This window comes from Entelurus aequoreus, linkage group LG02, assembly GCF_033978785.1.
Source record: "Entelurus aequoreus isolate RoL-2023_Sb linkage group LG02, RoL_Eaeq_v1.1, whole genome shotgun sequence".
In the NCBI taxonomy this organism is placed as follows: Eukaryota; Metazoa; Chordata; class Actinopteri; order Syngnathiformes; family Syngnathidae; genus Entelurus; species Entelurus aequoreus.
Window position 1 is genome coordinate 12,811,599 of NC_084732.1, and position 22,500 is coordinate 12,834,098.

At 36.5% G+C, this 22,500-nt stretch overlaps 1 protein-coding gene across 3 annotated transcripts in view; it reads right to left on the reverse strand.

Moving 5' to 3' along the window:
- The window catches only part of ccne1 (cyclin E1), a 335,619-nt gene that overhangs the window by 295,746 nt on the left and 17,373 nt on the right, over positions 1–22,500 (reverse strand). Inside the window, exons 10-12 of one of the 3 annotated variants that reach the window (XM_062021733.1) lie at positions 20,990–21,101; positions 20,753–20,910; positions 19,623–19,870 (exon numbers count right to left, since the gene is read on the reverse strand). In XM_062021733.1, the coding sequence (XP_061877717.1) occupies positions 19,670–19,870; positions 20,753–20,910; positions 20,990–21,101 (471 nt within the window). In that variant the 3' untranslated portion in view covers positions 19,623–19,669. Of the gene's footprint in view, positions 1–18,832; positions 19,871–20,752; positions 20,911–20,989; positions 21,102–22,500 lie in introns of those variants that run through there. The other 2 variants (XM_062021742.1, XM_062021725.1) reach the window with 2 other exon arrangements.

The window sequence follows — 22,500 nt, forward strand, 5'->3', positions numbered from 1 at the left end:
TCAAAGGCGACGTCATTTCATGTCTTTATGTTATTAGGTCAGGTGTGATGGAGCGCTCGTCTCTTTTCCAGGAAGCTGGATCAATAAGGAGACACTGCGGATGTCTGGATCCATATTTAAATAAAAGGGGGAGGGGGGAGGGGGGGCAGTCATATGTGATTAGACGTGATGGATACACACGGGGGTGGGAGGTGGGGGAGCAGGAGAGAGGGGGCGGGGTCGAGAGTGATCAGCGTGACACCTCCCACTTTATGCAATATGGACCACCGTGGCTTTTCCAATGTTCTGCTTTCAACATGCTTGGGAGGCGGGGCCATGGCGGGACGTGTTGGTGGTGTTGGTGGGGTGTGGTCAAAGCGGATGGGGTCAAAGGGCAAAAGCAAAAAAAAGCTAATTTGGTAAATAAAGCAGAGGTCCAGTCGAGCTCGCTTCTAATAGCAATGTTCAAATGAGGGGCCCCTCCCCTCTGTGTGTGTGTGTGTGTGTGTGTGTGTGTGTGTGTGTGTGTGTGTGTGTGCGTGCTAGGGAGGTGGCGGGGGGGCTGACAGGCAGGCGATGATCCAAGACATCATTAAGCACGCCGCTCAAGTGCCATCTTCAGCGCCATGGCAACAGGCTTGAGAGATGAGATAGAAAACAATGCCAGGCGGTAGGCGGGGGGTTGGGGTTGGGGGGGGGGGGGAGTGGGGGGGTGATGCAACGATCGCCGCTGATCGATGAATGTTCCAGAAGGAGGGGGGGGGGGGGGGTGACGTTAAGGCCTCATAGGTGTGTGTGAACGGCGGCGCTTTAATGGCGACCGTCCCGCTGAGCGCGCTTTGACTCTCCGAGCCGGAGCCGACCCCCCCAATCAAAGAATAAAGACACACGCTACTCGACCCTGTTGCCATGGTAACAATCACTGATTTGACTTCTTGTCAGCGGTTCATGGGCTCCACTATTTCAGCAAGCCTGTAGCTAGCTAAAAGATCCCCCCGGGGGTTGCTTTTTCTTTGGCTTTTCAGGACAAAATGTGACTTAAGACCGTCTGTGCGCGTGATGAAGCTGATGTGGTGGCCCCGGTTTGACCGCGGAACTGACTAGAACTACTTATATCATTTCCCTTTGGGAAAACACTTCAAAGTTTAGGATAAGTTTAAAACTTAAGTCAATGAGTCACCGCTATTAATGCTGACTGAGCACTGTGTTCCTCAACTGCTATTACAACATTTGTTAATTATATTCTTGCTGATATAAGACCGTGTGGTACAGTATTGTATAAAGAAACTTTGTACGCATGTTACATTTGTTGTTTACAATTAGCACTTATTACCACTATTCAATTATTGGTTATGTTGCTGCTGTGTGGCGCAATGTGCTTATTGATATCTATATCAATATCGCTCATATATATATATATATATATATATATATATATATATATATATATATATATATATATATATATATATATATATATATATATATATATATACACACACACACAAACATATATATACATAGGTAACACATTCATATAGACATAACTACATACAGTACATATATGTATACAAATATATACACATACATATGCATATATGTGTATATACACATATATGCATAAAGTACTATCCATCCATCTATCTATGTATATACACACACACATGTGCATATATATCTGTATATATATATATATATATATATATATATATATATATATATATATATATATATATATATATATATATATATATATATATATATATATATATATATATATATATAAATATAAACACATATATGCATAAAGTACTATCTATTTATCTATGTATATACACACACACATGTGCATATATATATATATATATATATATATATATATATATATATATATATATATATATATATATATATATATATATATATATATATATATATATATATATACCTGTATATATATATATATATATATGCATACATACATGTGCATATATATATATATATATATACTGTATATATATGCATACATGTGTATATATATATATATATATATATATTATATATATACATACACATACACATATGCATATATATACTGTATATGCATATGTGTATGTACTGTATATATATATGCATGCATACACATATGCATATATATATACATACACATATGCATATATACATACACATATGCATATATATATGCATATGTGTATGTACAGTATATATGTTTTATATATATATATATATATATGCATGTATACACATATGCATATATATATATATATGCATATATATATATATATATATATATATATATATATATATATATATATATATATATATATATATATATATATATATATATATATATATATATATATATATATATATATATATATATATATATATATATACACACACATATATATACATACATACATACATACATACATACCTCCACATATATATCTATATATATAAACCTACACACATAAGCATATTATATACACTACCGTTCAAAAGTTTGGGGTCACCCAAACAATTTTGTGGAATGGCCTTCATTTCTAAGAACAAGACTAGACTGTCGAGTTTCAGATGAAAGTTCTCCTTTTTCTGGCCATTTTGAGCGTTTAATTGACCCCACTAATGTGATGCTCCAGAAACTCAATCTGCTCAAAGGAAGGTCAGTTTTGTAGCTTCTGTAACGAGCTATTCTGAGCCAATGAGCAAACACATTGTACCATTAGAACACTGGAGTGATAGTTGCTGGAAATGGGCCTCTATACACCTATGTAGATATTGCACCAAAAACCAGACATTTGCAGCTAGAATAGTCATTTACCACATTAGCAATGTATAGAGTGTATTTCTTTAAAGTTAAGACTAGTTTAAAGTTATCTTCATTGAAATGTACAGTGCTTTTCCTTCAAAAATAAGGACATTTCAATGTGACCCCAAACTTTTGAACGGTAATATATATATATATATATATATATATATATATATATATATATATATATATATATATATATATATATATATATATATATATATATATATATATATATATATATATATATATAGATAGATATATACTGTAGATATATACTGTGTATATATATGTGTATATATATATATATATATATACCGTAATTTCCGGACTATAAGCCGCTACTTTTTCCCCTCGTTCTGGTCCCCGCGGCTTATACAAGGGTGCGGCTTATTTACGGCCTGTTCTTCTCCGACACCGACGAAGAGGATTTCGGTGCTTTTAGTACGCAGGAGGAAGACGATGACACAATGATTAAAGACTGACTGGTTATTTTGATAACGTACAGGCGAGCACTTTGTATTACTTTGCACCGTTGTATTATTTGTACTCTGCACGAATGCTGTTCGCCATGTCAAAGATGTGAAAGTTTGATTGAATGATTGAAAGATTTATTGTTAATAAATGGGACGCTTTGCGTTCCCAAACAGTCATCTCTGTCCCGACAATCCCCTCCGTGGTAGCAGGAACCCCTATATACTACGCTAATTACACTATATACTACGCTAATTACACATCAAAACCCTGCGGCTTATAGTCGGGTGCGGCTTATATATGGAGCAATCTGTATTTTCCCCTAAATTTAGCTGGTGCGGCTTATAGTCAGGTGCGGCTTATAGTCCGGAAATTACGGTATATATATATATATATATATATATATATATATATATACACACACATGTATGCATATATATACACACACATGTGCATATATATATATATGCATACATGTGTGTGTATATATATATGCATACATGTGTGTGTATATATATATATATATATATACACATATATATACACAGTATATATCTACAGTATATATCTAGATATATCTACAGTATATATCTAGATATATCTACAGTATATATATCTACAGTATATATATATATATATATATATATATATATATATATATATATATATATATATATATATATATATATATATATATATATATATATATATATATATATATATGCATGTATACACATATGCATATATATATATACATACACATATGCATATGTATATATATATCCATCCATGCATTGTCTACCACTTATTCCCTTCGGGGGCGCCGGAGCCTATCTCATATTATATATATAAGCCACCTCAGAATGGGATGGGAGCTCCCGGCCAGTAGGCTGGTCCTATGGGAACCAACGCACGGGCATCGATCCCGAGGACGTCCCGCACTAACGTACGTGGACATCCTGAAGAAAGATGCGGGAGCTGGCCCGGGTGTATGGAGAACCGGAATGATTGAAGACTCCGATGGTAGCTCGTCTTAGGACGACTGAGAGATCATCTCGCTCTGCAGGTTTACAATAAGCGCTATTAAAGGCCTACTGAAATAATTTTTTTTTTTTTAAACGGGGATAGCAGATCCATTCTATGTGTCATACTTGATCATTTCGCGATATTGCCATATTTTTGCTGAAAGGATTTAGTAGAGAACAACAACGATAAAGTTCGCAACTTTTGGTCTCTGATTAAAAAAAAGCCTTGCCTGTACCGGAAGTAGCGTGACGTAGTCAGTTGTTCGCCTCCTCATATTATCCTATTGTTTTCAACGCAGCTAGAGCGATTCGGACCGAGAAAGCGACGATTACCCCATTAATTTGAGCGAGGATGAAAGATTTGTGGATGAGGAACGTTAGAGTGACGGACTAGAATGCAGTGCAAGACATATCTTTTTTCGCTCTGACCGTAACTTAGGTACAAGCTGGCTCATTGGATTCCACACTCTCTCCTTTTTCTATTGTGGATCACGGATTTGTATTTCAAACCACCTCGGATACTATATCCTCTTGAAAATGAGAGTCGAGAACGCGAAATGGACATTCACAGTGACTTGTATCTGAAGCGACGATTACCTATCTGATAGCTCAGTTACAGCTCATTTCATTACCAAATATGTGTTATATGTGTTTTATGTCGCACGATTGCACCAAGAAAAATTCCTAGTTTGTGAACCCGTTCTCAAACAATGGCAATAAAACTATTCTGATTCTGATTCTGATTAATTTGAGCGAGGATGAAAGATTCGTGGATGAGGAACGTTAGAGTGACGGACTAGAATGCAGTGCAAGACATATCTTTTTTCGCTCTGACCGTAACTTAGGTACAAGGGCTCATTGGATTCCACACTCTTTCCTTTTTCTATTGTGGATCACGGATTTGTATTTTAAACCACCTCGGATACTATATCCTCTTGAAAATGAGAGTCGAGAACGCGAAATGGACATTCACAGTGACTTTTATCTCCACGACAATACATCGGCGAAGCTCTTTAGCTACTGAGCTAACGTGATAGCATCTGGCTCAAATGCAGATAGAAACAAAATAAATAAATCCCTGACTGGAAGGATAGACAGAAGATCAACAATACTTTAGCTCGGTTGGTAGAGCGGCTGCACCAGCAACTTGAGGGTTGCAGGTTCGATCCCTGCTTCCGCCATCCTAGTCACTGCCGTTGTGTCCTTGAGCAAGACGCTTTACCCACCTGCTCCCAGTGCCACCCACACTGGTTTAAATGTAACTTAGATATTGGGTTTCACTATGTAAAGCGCTTTGAGTCACTTGAGAAAAAGCGCTATATAAATGTAATTCACTTCACTTCACTTCACTATTAAAACATGGACAAGTAACTACACGGTTAATAATTCTCAGCCTGGCAAAGCTTAACAATGCTGTTGCTAACGACGCCATTGAAGCTAACTTAGCAACCGGACCTCACATAGCTATGATAAAAACATTAGCGCTCCACCTACGCCAGCCAGCCCTCATCTGCTCATCAACACCCGTGCTCACCTGCGTTCCAGCGATCGACGGCGCGACGAAGGACTTCACCCGATCACAGATGCGGTTGGCGGCTGGCGTCGGCTAGCGCGTCTGCTATCCAAGTAAGTCCTCCTGGTTGTGTTGCTACAGCCAGCCGCTAATACACCAATCCCACATACAACTTTCTTCTTGGCAGTCTCCATTGTTCATTAAACAAATTGCAAAAGATTCACCAACGCAGATGTCCAGAATACTGAGGAATTATGAGATGAAAACAGAACTTTTTTGTATTGTTTTCAATGGGGTACCGATACTTCCGTTTCACTGGCTACGTCACGCGCATACGTCATCATACATAGCCGTTTTCAACCGGAAGTTTAGCGGGAAATTTAAAATTGCACTTTATAAGTTAACCCGGCCGTATTGGCATGTGTTGCAATGTTAAGATTTCATTATTGATGTATAAACTCTCAGACTGCGTGGTCGCTAGTAGTGGCTTTCAGTCGGCCTTTAATGCTGACTGTGCGGTTTTTCTCCGTAACCGTTATTACAACATGGGTTGTGTTCTGCGATGTCGATCAAAGACGACGCGGTCAAAGTGAAGCTAGCACCGAGCGAACTCGCCGTTTTCGAGGGCGATCCAGAAGCCTTGCGATAGCCCGCGCGGAGAGACAGTAGCGTCTGGCCAAATCGATGCTCTGAAAGCAATCTGTCAGGAAATCTTTATCTGGAAACAAGAGCGAACGGGAGGATGAGGCCTCGCGCGAGCGGCCCGGGGCACGGCGCCGACTTAGCGCTCGCCGACGCCTCCCGCAGCGTCAATAAGGATTACGGCGGGCGGCTTTTATCTCTGCGAGCACGCGCGGCGCTCGCTCATTTCAATGCGAGAACAAGCCGGGCCTGGCAGGTAAATAGTCAAATAAATAAACGAAACGGCGGGCTCGATTATATCGGCAGGCAAGGTAAAGCCGTCGCCAGAGTGCACCTTTTGTGCGCGCGAACGCACTTTGATGTACAACTTAAAAACACACACACTATGCAAAGCAGGCGTCACACAAAAGAGACAATCGCAGCTCCCAAAAAGACGAAGGTGTGAGGAAAGGAAAGGAGACAAGTGTGTTTGCAGCAGTCAGCGTCTTTCCTGTCAGGCGGCATCAAAAAAAAAAAAAAAAAAAAAGGAGGCTAAAAGTAAAAAGCAGCCATTAAAAATGTGCGGCGGGAAGAAGAAACACAAGCAAATGTTGACATTTGGCTTCCATTTATAGGTCACAGCCAACAGCAGCCGACCTCTCATTGTTCCTTAAATGCCATTTTCCGAGCCGGGAATTCATTAATGCGCCGCCACTGTCAAGAGGCGGCGCATTAAAATCGATGATTAATAAATTCTAAACACACAACAAACTCAGGCGGGAGAGCGAGCGACATCGGAAGCTCCGCCCACCGGCTGGACGCTTAATGCGAGAGGCCGCCGACGGTTGTGTGCCGGCGAATAAAATCCCTTTAATTAAAAGGAATCGCCACGGGAAGGTGGAAGGCCCATGTGTGCGGGTGTGTGTGTGTGTGTGTGTGTGTGTGTGTGTGTGTGTGTGTGCGGGTGTGTGTGTGTGTGTGTGTGTGTGTGCGGGTGTGTGTGTCTGTGTGTGTGTGTGTGTGTGTGTTCTTGTATTTCTGCACTTCTTGAGACATCAACAAGGAAAAGTTCCGTCCATGTGAGGACCGGTGAACAAGTTAGGACCAAAATCATGGTCCCAATACGGAAAACCATTGCATCTAATAGAGACCTAAATACTAGAGTCTGTGAACATTGCTCCAAAGTCTGGATTTTTTGTTGATTTAATGTGCATTGACTTTTTTCCTATAAAATTTGGGAACAATTTCTCATATTCTTTCTGTTCCTGTAATATTGCAATATTTTCGCGTAAAATTACTTTTATGTAAAATTGTTACTTTTTCGTGCAAAATGGTGACATTTGCCATATAAAATTCAGACTTGTATCACAATATTGCACATTTTTTGGTTATTTTTGTAAAATAGTGAAATGTTTTGAGTAAAATGACGACTTTTGTCATCATTTTGCCAAGTAAAATTCCGATTATTGTTATTATATTGCCAAAATGTTAAAGTTGTCTTATAAAATTGTGACTTGTCGAGTAACATTACGACTCTTTTCATAAAATTGTCAAAATGTTAAGCTTTTCTTGGAAAATTGCGCCTGTTATCCAGTTAAATTCCAACTTGTATTATAATATTGCACAAATGTTCAGTTTTTCTTGTAAAATTTTGACTTGTGTTGAGTAAAATGACTACTTTTATTATAATACTGCCAAAATTCTAAGTTTTTCTTGTGAAATTGTGACCTTTTTCTTGTGAAATTCTAACTCGTTTTTCACAACAAGCTTTTTTATATTTGCATAGTATGTATATATTATTAATGTTGTAAATACACATCTTTATATATCTAGAAAGGGTGGTCCTAAAGAGGAAACCATTTTTCAGAGGTCTCAAGAAGGCGACAAATACAAGGGTTTGTGTGTGTGTGTGTGTGTGTGTGTGTGTGTGTGTGTGTGTGTGTGTGTGTGTGTGTGTGTGTGTGTGTGTGTGTGTGTGTGTGTGTGTGTGTGTGTGTGTGTGTGTGTGTGTGTGTGTGTGTGTGTGTGTGTTCTTGTATTTCTACTCTTCTTCAGACATCAACAAGGAAAAGTACCGTCCATATGAGGAGGTGTGAACAAGTTAGGACCGAAATCATGGTCCCAATACGGAAAATCATTGCATCTAATAGAGAGCCAAATACTAGAGTCTGTGAACATTGCTCCAAAGTCTGGATTTTTTTATAAATGATAAATGATAAATGGGTTATACTCGTATAGCGCTTTTCTACCTTCAAGGTACTCAAAGCGCTTTGACAGTATTTCCACATTCACCCATTCACACACTGATGGCGGGAGCTGTCATGCAAGGCACTAACCAGCAGCCATCAGGAGCAAGGGTGAAGTGTCTTGCCCAAGGACACAACGGACGTGACTAGGATGGTAGAAGGCGGGGATTGAACCCCAGTGACCAGAAACCCTCTGATTGCTGGCACGGCCACTCTACCAACTTCGCCACGCCGCCGTTTTGTTGATTTAATGTGCATTGACTTTTTTCCTATAAAATTTGGGAACAATTTCTCATATTCTTTCTGTTCCTGTAATATTGCACTATCTTCGCGTAAAATTACTTTTATGTAAAATTGTTACTTTTTCATGCAAAATGGTGACATTTGCCATATAAAATTCAGACTTTTATCACAATATTGCACATTTTTTGGTTGTTCTTGTAAAATAGTGAAATGTTTTGAGTAAAATGATGACTTTTAAAAATTCCGATTATTGTTATTATAATGCCAAAATGTTAAAGTTGTCTTATAAAATTGTGACTTGTCGAGTAAAATTACGACTCTTTTCATAAAATTGTTAAAATGTTAAGCTTTTCTTGGAAAATTTTGCCTGTTATTAAGTTAGATTCCATCATAATATTGCACAAATGTTCAGTTTTTCTTGTAAAATGTTGACTTGCGTTGAGTAAAATGACAACTTTTATTATAATACTATAATAAAACTAATATTATAGTTTTTCTTGTGAAATTGTGACCTTTTTCTTGTGAAATTCTAACTCATTTTTCACAACAAGCTTTTTTATATTTGCATAGTATGTATATATTATTAATGTTGTAAATACACATCTTTATATATCTAGAAAGGGTGGTCCTATTTTTCAGAGGTCTCAAGAAGGCGACAAATACAAGGGTTTGTGTGTATGTGTTTGTGTATTTCTACTCTTCTTGAGACATCAACAAGGAAAAGTAGCATCCATATGAGGAGGTGTGAACAAGTTAGGACTGAAATCATGGTCCCAATACGGAAAACCATTGCATCTAATAGAGAGCCAAATACTAGAGTCCGTGAACATTGCTCGAAAGTCTGGATTTTTTTTAATTTAATGTGCATTGACTTTTTTCTTATTAAATTGGGAACAATTTCTCATATTCTTTCTGTTTCCGTAATATTGCAATATTTTCCCGTAAAATTACTTTTATGTAAAATGAATACTTTTTCATGCAAAATGGTGACATTTTCCATATAAAATTCAGACTTGTATCACAATATTGCACATTTTTTGGTTATTTTTGTAAAATAGTGAAATGTTTTGAGTAAAATGATGACTTTTGTCATAATTTTGCCAAGTAAAATTCCAATTATTGTTATTATATTGCCAAAATGTTAAAGTTGTCTTATAAAATTTTGACTTGTCGAGTAAAATTACGACTCTTTTCATAAAATTGTCAAAATGTTAAGCTTTTCTTGGAAAATTGCGCCTGTTATCCAGTTAAATTCCAACTTTTATCATAATATTGCACAAATGTTCAGTTTTTCTTGTAAAATTTTGACTTGTGTTGAGTAAAATGACGACTTTTATTATAATACTGCCAAAATTCTAAGTTTTTCTTGTGAAATTGTGACCTTTTTCTTGTGAAATTCTAACTCATTTTTCACAACAAGCTTTTTTATATTTGCATAGTATGTATATATTATTAATGTTGTAAATACACATCTTTATATATCTAGAAAGGGAGGTCCTAAAGAGAAAACCATTTTTCAGAGGTCTCAAGAAGGCGACAAATACAAGGGTTTGTGTGTGTGTGTGTGTGTGTGTCTGTGTGTGTGTGTGTGTGTGTGTGTGTGTGTGTGTGTGTGTGTGTGTGTGTGTGTGTGTGTGTGTGTGTGTGTGTGTGTGTGTGTGTGTGTGTGTGTGTGTGTGTGTGTGTGTGTGTGTGTGTGTGTGTGTGTGTGTGTGTGTGTGTGTGTGTGTGTGTGTGTTCTTGTATTTCTACTCTTCTTGAGACATCAACAAGGAAAAGTTCCGTCCATGTGAGGACCGGTGAACAAGTTAGGACCAAAATCATGGTCCCAATACGGAAAACCATTGCATCTAATAGAGACCTAAATACTAGAGTCTGTGAACATTGCTCCAAAGTCTGGTTTTTTTCTTGATTTAATGTGCATTGACTTTTTTCCTATAAAATTGGGAACAATTTCTCATATTCTTTCTGTTCCTGTAATATTGCAATATTTTCTCGTAAAATTACTTTTATGTAAAATTGTTACTTTTTCGTGCAAAATGGTGACATTTGCCATATAAATGTAAGACTTGTATCACAATATTGCACATTTTTTGGTTGTTCTTGTAAAATAGTGAAATGTATTGAGTAAAATTATGACTTTTGTCATCATTTTGCCAAGTAAAATTCCGATTATTGTTATTATAATGCCAAAATGTTAAAGTTGTCTTATAAAATTGTGACTTGTTGAGTAAAATTACGACTCTTTTCATAAAATTGTTAAAATGTTAAGCTTTTCTTGGAAAATTTTGCCTGTTATTAAGTTAGATTCCAACTTTTATCATAACATTGCACAAATGTTCAGTTTTTCTTGTAAAATGTTGACTTGCGTTGAGTAAAATGACGACTTTTATTATAATACTGCCAAAATTCTAAGTTTTTCTTGTGAAATTGTGACCTTTTTCTTGTGAAATTCTAACTCGTTTTTCACAACAAGCTTTTTTATATTTGCATAGTATGTATATATTATTAATGTTGTAAATACACATCTTTATATATCTAGAAAGGGTGGTCCTAAAGAGGAAACCATTTTTCAGAGGTCTCAAGAAGGCGACAAATACAAGGGTTTGTGTGTGTGTGTGTGTGTGTGTGTGTGTGTGTGTTCTTGTATTTCTACTCTTCTTGAGACATCAAGGAAAAGTACCGTCCATATGAGGAGGTGTGAACAAGTTAGGACCGAAATCATGGTCCCAATACGGAAAACCATTGCATCTAATAGAGAGCCAAATACTAGAGTCTGTGAACATTGCTCCAAAGTCTGGATTTTTTTATTTATTTAATGTGCATACAGAAGTAAACATTGGCAGGTGCAAAGGCAGCAATTTTTTTTAAGTGAAATTATTACTTTTTAATGCAAAATGGTGACATTTGGCATAAAATTCTGACTTTTATCACAATATTGCCAATTTTTTTTGTTGTTCTTGTAAAATAGTGACATTTTTTTGAGTAAAATTATGACTTTTGTCATCATTTTGCCACGTAAAATTCAGATTATTGTTACAATATTGCCAAAATTTTAAAGTTTTCCAATAAAATTGTGACTTTTGTTGAGTAAAATTACGACTCTTTTCTAAAAAATTGTCCAAATGTTAAGCTTTTCTTGTAAAGTTGCGACTGTCATTGAGTAAAATTCCAACTTTTATCATAATATTGCACAAAAGTTCAGTTTTTGCGTTGAGTAAAATGACTTCTATTACAATAGTGCCAACATTCTAAGTTTTTCTTGTGAAATTGTGACCTTTTTCTTGTGAAATTCCAACTCATTTTTATATTTGCATAGTATGTATATATTATTAATGTTGTAAATACACATCTTTATATATCTAGAAAGGGTGGTTCTAAAGAGGAAACCATTTTTCAGAGGTCTCAAGAAGGCGACAAATACAAGGGTTTGTGTGTGTGTGTGTTTGTGTATTTCTACTCTTCTTGAGACATCAACAAGGAAAAGTACCCTCCATATGAGGAGGTGTGAACAAGTTAGGACCAAAATCATGGTCCCTATACGGAAAACCATTGCATCTAATAGAGAGCCAAATACTACAGTCTGTGAACATTGCTCCAAAGTCTGGATTTTTTTAATTTATTTAATGTGCATACAGAAGTAAACATTGGCAGGTGCAAAGGCAGCAATTTTTTTAATGTAAAATTATTACTTTTTAATGCAAAATGGTGACATTTGGCATAAAATTCTGACTTTTATCACAATATTGCCAATTTTTTTGTTGTTCTTGTAAAATAGTGACATTTTTTTGAGTAAAATTATGACTTTTGTCATCATTTTGCCAAGTAAAATTCTGATTATTGTTACGATATTGCCAAAATTTTAAAGTTTTCCAATAAAATTGTGACTTTTGTTGAGTAAAATTCAGACTCTTTTCTAAAAATAGTCCAAATGTTAAGCTTTTCTTGTAAAGTTGCGACTGTCATTGAGTAAAATTCCAACTTTTATCATAACATTGCACAAATGTTCAGTTTTTGCGTTGAGTAAAATGACTTTTATTATAATAGTGCCAACATTCTAAGTTTTTCTTGTGAAATTGTGACCTTTTTCTTGTGAAATTCCAACTAATTTTTATATTTGCATAGTATGTATATATTATTAATGTTGTAAATACACATCTTTATATATCTAGAAAGGGTGGTTCTAAAGAGGAAACCATTTTTCAGAGGTCTCAAGAAGGCGACAAATACAAGGGTTTGTGTGTGTGTGTGTGTGTGTGTGTGTGTGTGTGTGTGTGTGTGTGTGTGTGTGTTCTTGTATTTCTACTCTTCTTGAGACATCAAGGAAAAGTACCGTCCATATGAGGAGGTGTGAACAAGTTAGGACCGAAATCATGGTCCCAATACGGAAAACCATTGCATCTAATAGAGAGCCAAATACTAGAGTCTGTGAACATTGCTCCAAAGTCTGGATTTTTTTATTTATTTAATGTGCATACAGAAGTAAACATTGGCAGGTGCAAAGGCAGCAATTTTTTTTAAGTGAAATTATTACTTTTTAATGCAAAATGGTGACATTTGGCATAAAATTCTGACTTTTATCACAATATTGCCAATTTTTTTTGTTGTTCTTGTAAAATAGTGACATTTTTTTGAGTAAAATTATGACTTTTGTCATCATTTTGCCACGTAAAATTCAGATTATTGTTACAATATTGCCAAAATTTTAAAGTTTTCCAATAAAATTGTGACTTTTGTTGAGTAAAATTACGACTCTTTTCTAAAAAATTGTCCAAATGTTAAGCTTTTCTTGTAAAGTTGCGACTGTCATTGAGTAAAATTCCAACTTTTATCATAATATTGCACAAAAGTTCAGTTTTTGCGTTGAGTAAAATGACTTTTATTACAATAGTGCCAACATTCTAAGTTTTTCTTGTGAAATTGTGACCTTTTTCTTGTGAAATTCCAACTCATTTTTATATTTGCATAGTATGTATATATTATTAATGTTGTAAATACACATCTTTATATATCTAGAAAGGGTGGTTCTAAAGAGGAAACCATTTTTCAGAGGTCTCAAGAAGGCGACAAATACAAGGGTTTGTGTGTGTGTGTGTTTGTGTATTTCTACTCTTCTTGAGACATCAACAAGGAAAAGTACCCTCCATATGAGGAGGTGTGAACAAGTTAGGACCGAAATCATGGTCCCTGTACGGAAAACCATTGCATCTAATAGAGAGCCAAATACTAGAGTCTGTGAACATTGCTCCAAAGTCTGGATTTTTTAAATTTATTTAATGTGCATACAGAAGTAAACATTGGCAGGTGCAAAGGCAGCAATTGTTTTATGTAAAATTATTACTTTTTAATGCAAAATGGTGACAATTGTCATATAAAATTCTGCCTTTTATCAGAATATTGCCGATTTTTTTGTTGTTCTTGTAAAATAGTGACATTTCTTTGAGTAAAATTATGACTTGTCATTTTGCCAAGTAAAATTCCGATTATTGTTATAATATTGCCCAAATTTTTAAGTTTTCTTATAAAATTGTGACTTTTGTAAAGTAAAATTACAACTCTTTTCATAAAATTGCCAACATTATAAGCTTCTCTTGTAAAATTGCGCCTTTTATTGAGTAAAATTCTAACTTTTATCTTAATATTGCACAAATGTTCAGTTTTTATTCTAAAATTTTGACATGTGTTGAGTAAAATGACAAATTGTATTATAATACTGCCAAAATTCTAAGTTTTTCTTGTGAAATTGTGACCTTTTTCTTGTGAAATTCCAACTCATTTTTCACAACAAGCTTTTGTATATTTGCATAGTATGTATATATTATTAATGTTGTAAATACACATTTTATATATCTAGAAAGGGTGGTCCTAATGAGGGAAGCCTTTTTCAGAGGTCTCAAGAAGGTAACACATACAAGAAAGAGTGTGTGTGTGTGTGTGTGTGTGTGTGTGTGTGTGTGTGTGTGTGTGTGTGTGTGTGTGTGTGTGTGTGTGTGTGTGTGTGTGTGTGTGTGTGTGTGTGTGTGTGTGTGTGTGTGTGTGTGATGACATCCCGTAACGACTTCAAAGACCGAGGGGCTTTGTGTCGCCGCTAATGAACGTAGCTCATTTCACGACGACACATTCCACAACTTTATACAAAAATTGCACGGCCTCGCCTCTTTTCACACTTTGTGCGGCGATTAAAACGGCATTTTTTTATTTATTTTTTTAATACAGGTGGGACACGACCTAAAAAAAGCGAAGAGGTGGTCGCATCTTGACACCGGAACTGAAAAAAGGAGGAAATAAATTGATACGTTTTGTCACAACACTGATATTGAGGCTGGCTTGTGACATTATAATTTCTTAGCATATCTACAATACTTTTCTTTTTTTCTCGATAAACATTTAAATAAAAACAAGCCTGGTTTTAAGTGTGCAACATGGCTGTAGTACAACCCAATGGCCACAAGAGGGAGGCAGAGTTGCCCGTTAGCTCCTGTAATAGTCAGTCATATTTCTATTTTAGGCCTTATTGGTGGGCCAGGAACCAGGTTAATTTTTTTATTTATAAGGATTGCTTCCTGGTGGTGATATTCACAGGAATAAATAGAGGAGATTTGATACCATTTGGATAAAGAGTATACATTTATGAATCTAGTGCATCAACTTGAGCTGATTAAATATTTAAAAGACAACTGTTTATACTGAAGGAGTGCATCTACAAGACATGGGAGCCTGGTCTCGTTGTGGGAGGAAGGGGTCACGTGACAAGTTCTGACTTCAGATTTAGATCAGATGATCATTTTAGCGCAATGGGTCCCATTTTCAATAGTCTTTGGTATGACTCGGCCGGGGTTTGAACTCACGACCAACCGACCTCAGGGCGGACACTCTAACCACAAGGCCACTGAACCTGAAATAAGTTCAATACTTCTTCGTCGGAAGAAACCGGAAGATATACGAAGCATGATAACCGAGCAGGAAGTGACACCCTAACAGTATCAGTTATCTAGGCCGGTGGTCCCCAACCTTTTTGTAGCTGCGGACCGGTCAACGCTTGAAAATTTGTCCCACGGACCGGGGGGACAAAAAAAAAAAAATAAATAAATAAAGTTGTTTTTTTTTTTTTTTCATAAAGAAATACAATCATGTGTGCTGACGGACTGAATCCCTGCAGACTGTATTGATGTGATATATAATAATATTTTTGTGTGTTTTTTATGTTGATTTAATAAAAAATAAAAAATAAATAAAAAAAAAAATTTTTTTTTATTTCTTGTGCGGCCCGGTACCAATCAGTCCGGTACCGGGCCGCGGCCCGGTGGTTGGGGACCACTGATCTAGGCCACTAAGTAGGCTTAGATGTAAATGTAAATATACAATAGGCTACATAACTTCTTAGCATATTTACCTTAAATTAGTTTGGGGTGTTTTTTTTCTCAAAATGTTGCAGTCCGCAACTTGTCTTTTTGCAGCACATTCTGAAAAATCTAATTTAACACAAAAAAAAGGTGTGTGACAAGAAAAAGTCATTATGATCAATAATCATCTTTTATTTTAGTCATTAATTAGTTGTCGATTATCTTGTTGGATTATACGGGTAAAATGCTTTATAGCTTTTGTCAAACTTAAGGCCCGGGGGCCAAATCTGGCCCGCCAAATCATTTTATATTGCCCGCGAAAGCCTGGAATTAAGGGCTTTTCTCACAAAAATAATTAAACTTTCCATTTTGACAGAAAATACATGTACCACAAGCAAATTTTAAACGTTTAAACTTGATCTAATATTGCAACAAGTATTAAATTATCATACTTTTTTCCCCCCCATCCACCCATTTTGGAGGTCGTGGGGGGTGCTGGAGCCTATTTTTTTATTTTAAAAAAAAAATCAAAATAAATACCAAGATATTGGCTTGACTCTTGATTTTGAAGCAAGTTATCCATCAAAATGTTCACTGCAAAAATATTTTTACAGTAAAGAAAAAAAAAAAGACAAAAACAAAAAAAACAGGTCAGTCGCCAGAATTAAATCGTACACAAAAAAAAAAACTGGTATTTTCCATTGATAGTAATACACTGTAAAATATGTAAATTTTACAGTAAAAACACTGGTACTGTTCTACTGTTTCCATTTTTAAGCTCAAAATGTATTTTTACTGTAAAAACTTGATTTAGACAGAATATGACACTTTATATATACCATATATACATATATATATATATATATATATATATATATATATATATATATATATATACACCATGAATTGATTTACATGGACCCCGACTTAAACAAGTTGAAAAACGTATTCGGGTGTAACCATTTAGTGGTCAATTGTACGGAATATGTACTGTACTGTGCAATCTACTAATACAAGTCTCAATCAATCAAAAAAATATATATATATACACACTACCGTTCAAAAGTTTGGGGTCACCCAAACAATTTTGTGGAATAGCCTTCATTTCTAAGAACAAGAATAGACTGTCGAGTTTCAGATGAAAGTTCTCTTTTTCTGGCCATTTTGAGCGTTTAATTAACCCCACAAATGTGATGCTCCAGAAACTCAATCTGCTCAAAGGAAGGTCAGTTTTGTAGCTTCTGTAAGGAGCTAAACTGTTTTCAGATGTGTGAACATGATTGCACAAGGGTTTTCTAATCATCAATTAGTCTTCTGAGCCAATGAGCAAACACATTGTACCATTAGAACACTGGAGTGATAGTTTCTGGAAATGGGCCTCCATACACCTATGTAGATATTGCACCAAAAACCAGACATTCGCAGCTAGAATAGTCATTTACCACATTAGCAATGTATAGAGTGTATTTCTTTAAAGTTAAGACTAGTTTAAAGTTATCTTCATTGAAAAGTACAGTGCTTTTCCTTCAAAAATAAGGACATTTCAATGTGACCCCAAACTTTTGAACGGTAGTGTATATATATAAATATATCATTTATTACTACAAGTGACCTTCAGGGCAGCCATAACTGCCATGTGGCCCTCAATAAAAAGAGTTTGACACTCCAGATTTATAGCCTCAATGGGTATTTTAGAGAAATACTTGGAAAATAAAAATGAGTTGTTTTTCCTAGTACATGCACATCATCCACATTGATATTTTACTTTTAATATGTTTGCATTGAGATGTATATTTTAAACTTCTGTTCTGCGGCCATGTGGAAACAATGTTCACTTATTTAAAGTTCCGGACACTCCATATGATGTGGATTTTATCAATTTTTTAGTTAATCAATGCAACAGAATAGAATTTATCAAATAATCATTGTAGCCCTATACAACAAGGTGAACGCGCAGTTTGTTTTTTACATATATGCAGTACATACCTTTTTTCCTCTATTTTACCCAATTAAAAGTACATAACAAAAATTTAAAAAAGGCCAAAAATGTTATAATAATTATACCACCAATAACCCAAAGCTAACATTTCTTTCCTTTTTAAACAGCCCACATTCTTGGAATTTGCAGTGTTAGAATGTGGTCAAAGTGGACATTTACTATCAGTGTAACACTGCCATCTAGTGGAACAAAGCAGGCTTACACTTCACATTACAGAACACATCCAACTTGAAGCAGTTTATACTTAAAGTGTGCCGCTTATTCAGCCATTAAATATAACTTATATCAACTTTTCTTTGAGTTGATTGAAGCAGACTCGTAAACAACCAAGAAGCGCAAATGTAGGAAGTAATTAGTCTATATTATGGTCTGCTCTAGGGCTGCAACAACTACCGGTAATCGATTAAATCGATTAAAATCGATTATAAAAATAGTTGCCGATTAATTTAGTCATCGATTTGTTGGATCTATGCTATGCGCATGCGCAAAGGCTTTTTTTTTTTTTTTTTTTTAAATAAACCTTTATTTATAAACTGCAACATGTACAAACAGCTGAGAAACAATAATCAAAATAAGTATGGTGCCAGTATGCTGTTTTTTTTTCAATAAAATACTGGAAAGGATAGAAATGTAGTTTGTCTCTTTTATCCGATTATTAATCGATTAATCGAAGTAATAATCGACAGATTAATCGATTATCAAATTAATCGTTGGTTGCAGCCCTAGTCTGCTCCATTTCATCAGACCAGGAGTTACTGCTGCCGCGTAACCATGACGACCAACGGGCCTGCGTGTTCCCAAACAGTCTTTAATGAAAAATACGTAGCAGCATTTCATTAAAAAAAACAAAAAAAACAAGTCACACTGACGATCTTGCGGTGTGGTCAGGTTGGGATAGGGGCGGTTGGCGGGATGGGACAAGTGGGCGGGGCTAAAAGTTAAATACAATCAATAAAGTTCAGCTTCTGAAGCTAAGCTGGTTAGCTCGTTTGTTTGGTAGCCAAGCTACTGGTCCCTCCTGTTAAAACGATCACACACACACGCACAATTACACACACACACACACAATTACACACACATCTTGCCTTGATGCAGAGCCCAGCTGTATAGCAGCACGGAGTCACATGACTCCAGGAACAGTCTGTGGGCCAATAAGAGAGCACCGAAGAAACACGCTCAGGTAGGTACGCCGTCACACAGGAAATAAAATAAGTCATGTGACTGGCAGCTGATGTTTCACTGAAACGCTCCAAAAAAAAGAAATCAACGTTCGTGCAGTCCCACAATGCATCAGTGGGAGGGGCCACAAGTCCTCCTTAAAATTAGGAAATACCATCCAAGAAAAGAAAAAAAATTGCAGGCGTGAAAAACACTTCCGTGGACCCCCGCACGTTTACGGCGCGACCGTCCAATCGTGTTCGACCTGCGCGGCGGGCGAGCGCATCCTGGGTCGCACCTGCAGCGAGGCCGCCGCGTCGGCGCCGAGCGGCGACTCAGTCTTCTCGCTGCTGAGGGGCGGAGTCAGGACGCCGGAGGGCAGCTGGCAGCTGCGGTGACGCTCCAGATCGGCGTCCTCGTACCGGGACGCTTTCTCCTGAGCCACAAGTGGACAAGGACGCGTTAAACACGGCGGCGGCGCGACGGAAGCGGACTATTTCGTGGCCCAGAAGACAATAACAAAACGACGAGAGCCGCCCTCTAATGTTTGACTATGCCTAGCAGTGTTTCCCACACATTCATTTATTTGTGGCGGCCCGCCACGAAAGAATTACGTCCGCCAAATAGATTTTTTTTTTTTTTTTAATTTTTTTTTGTTTTGTTTTGTTTTTGTTTTGTCCTGTCCAGCTTCTCTGGCAAATCATATAGTTGATGTAGATGCCCATATAGGCTGTTCAGATTTACTTTACAAAAGAGAAGTGTAGGATACTTCTCTTGTTGCCTTATTTGTATTTGACCACTACTGTTTTCTGTTTATTTGTTACTGACTGTGGCAGGACACCTGTGCCTCTGTTTCACTTTATGTTGCTGGTAAATAATATGGTTGTAGTAGTAGGCTAAAGTTAAATTATTTAGTATGCACTAATTAAAAGGGGCAGAGCTTTAAGAGACATTTTAGCTTTTATATTTTATAAGATATATTTTTTGTAAGAACCACAATTAATAAATATATTTCAGTGAATAACTTATTGTTCAAATCTGTATATAAATATGTACATAAAGTGTTGTAATTATATTGTAAAATGGATGGATGGATGGACGTTTAAAACAAAACTGTTATTATTAATTAGTAAGTATACATTTTTTGAGCCTTTTTAGAGAAAATCATATCATTGTAGTACATTATGCAAATTACTCGATGATGTCATGGTGACCACGCCCATAGCCACGCCCCCACCGCCACAGGTATCTTGGCAGTTTATGGGAAACACTGCCTAGACATGACTATTTCACGTAGTTACGGTTGGCCTCCACTTACCAGCCATGACAGGTAGGGGGCGTGCGGCTGAATGTTGTGCATGTCGTCCGCGGCGATGCCCGCAAACGTCTTCATGGGAGCGCCGCCCAGCTCCCGCAGCGCCATGGCAAACGGCACCATCCACCGGACGCACTCCTCGAGCTCCGCCCTCTTCAGGGCTACGCACAAAACAAAAGACGCGTGGCGGCGAGGTTAGCGCGCGAGCTGAACAGCGTGTCGCCGGGGAGCGAGACTTACCCGACACGTTCTCCACCAGCTCCAGGGACGAGAAGTGAAACAAGGCGGATGCGGCGAGGACGCCGTTGGAGAACTCCAGGCAGCGCGTGTCCAGCAGGCAGACGTCCAACAGCTGCAAAGACAAGAGGACCCATGCCTTTATTTTTTTTAATTTTGTTTTATTTAATCTAAAAAATTGTTGGTAAAAGAAATATCATCATCACACTTCAACATCTCTAACATGTAAATGCCTCTTTGCGAGGTCAAATGAAAATATGTTATTAATGGTCTTACCATGGATCAATAGGGGTCTCAGTCATTAGAAGAAGTCGTTAATAAATGTTTTTTGAACCCTTAAAAGCTCTAAATCATCTTCAGATCTGTCCATATAAAGTTTTATTTTTTATGTTCAATGCCCTTTTTGGTAAAGAAAACTGTTTTTTTTATGGCAAACACAAAATATGCAATATTTCCCCCCTAGAAAATGTCCATGTTTAATATTTGAATGGGTCAATAATTCATAACATTGACTGATTCTTTATTACTTATTTAGCAATGAAAAAAATAAAAATAAATAGTGGGTATCTAAGAGGGTAAAAAATTGTAAGAAAAAATAAGTCCTTTTTATTTTTTACTTTCAATGCTTAAATCTATAGATCAACTTCAGATCTATCACATATACGTTTTTATTATTTTTTTAATGCCCTTTTTGTCATTTACAACCTACTCAGTGGCCTAGTGGTTAGTGTCCGCCCTGAGATCGGTAGGTTGTGAGTTCAAACCCCGGCCGAGTCATACCAAAGACTATAAAAATGGGACCCCTTACCTCCCTGCTTGGCACTCAGCATCAAGGGTTGGAATTGGCGGTTAAATCACCAAAAATGATTCCCGGGCGCGGCCACCGCTGCTGCCCACTGCTCCCCTCACCTCCCAGGAGGTGAACAAGGGGATGGGTCAAATGCAGAGGACAAATTTCACCACACCTAGTGTGTGTGTGACAATCATTGGTACTTTAACTTGAACTTTTTTAAAGGAAAAAACACAAAATAAGCAATATGTTCCCCAAAAAACATTATAAAGTGTAATATTTAATATAGAACTACAGAGCCTTCAATAAGTCAATAATTCAAAACATTGATTTTCCTTCACTGTTAATTTTTGAGCAATGACCGCATGGTAGATTTGTGTTATTAGAGTCAACATTTCAACTTTTTTCTTCTTACATTTCACCCGTTTGCTCTGTTATTCCCCTTTTTTTTGGTAATAGTATTTTAAGAATGTGGCGCGGGTCTATAAAAAATTAGCTGCGCAAATGGCCCCCGGGGCACACTTTGGACAGCTCAACAACCGTTGACATACACAATTCTTTAAAACATACCTTTTTAAAAGAAGCATATAGCCAATTTTAACGGGGGTTTTTTACAGTCTTGTTTTAATGCTTTTCTGATGTTTTTACTCTAGCCCTTTGAGACTTGTTATTCAAATGTAAAGTGCAATACAAATACAAATTATAATTATTATTATTATAAATA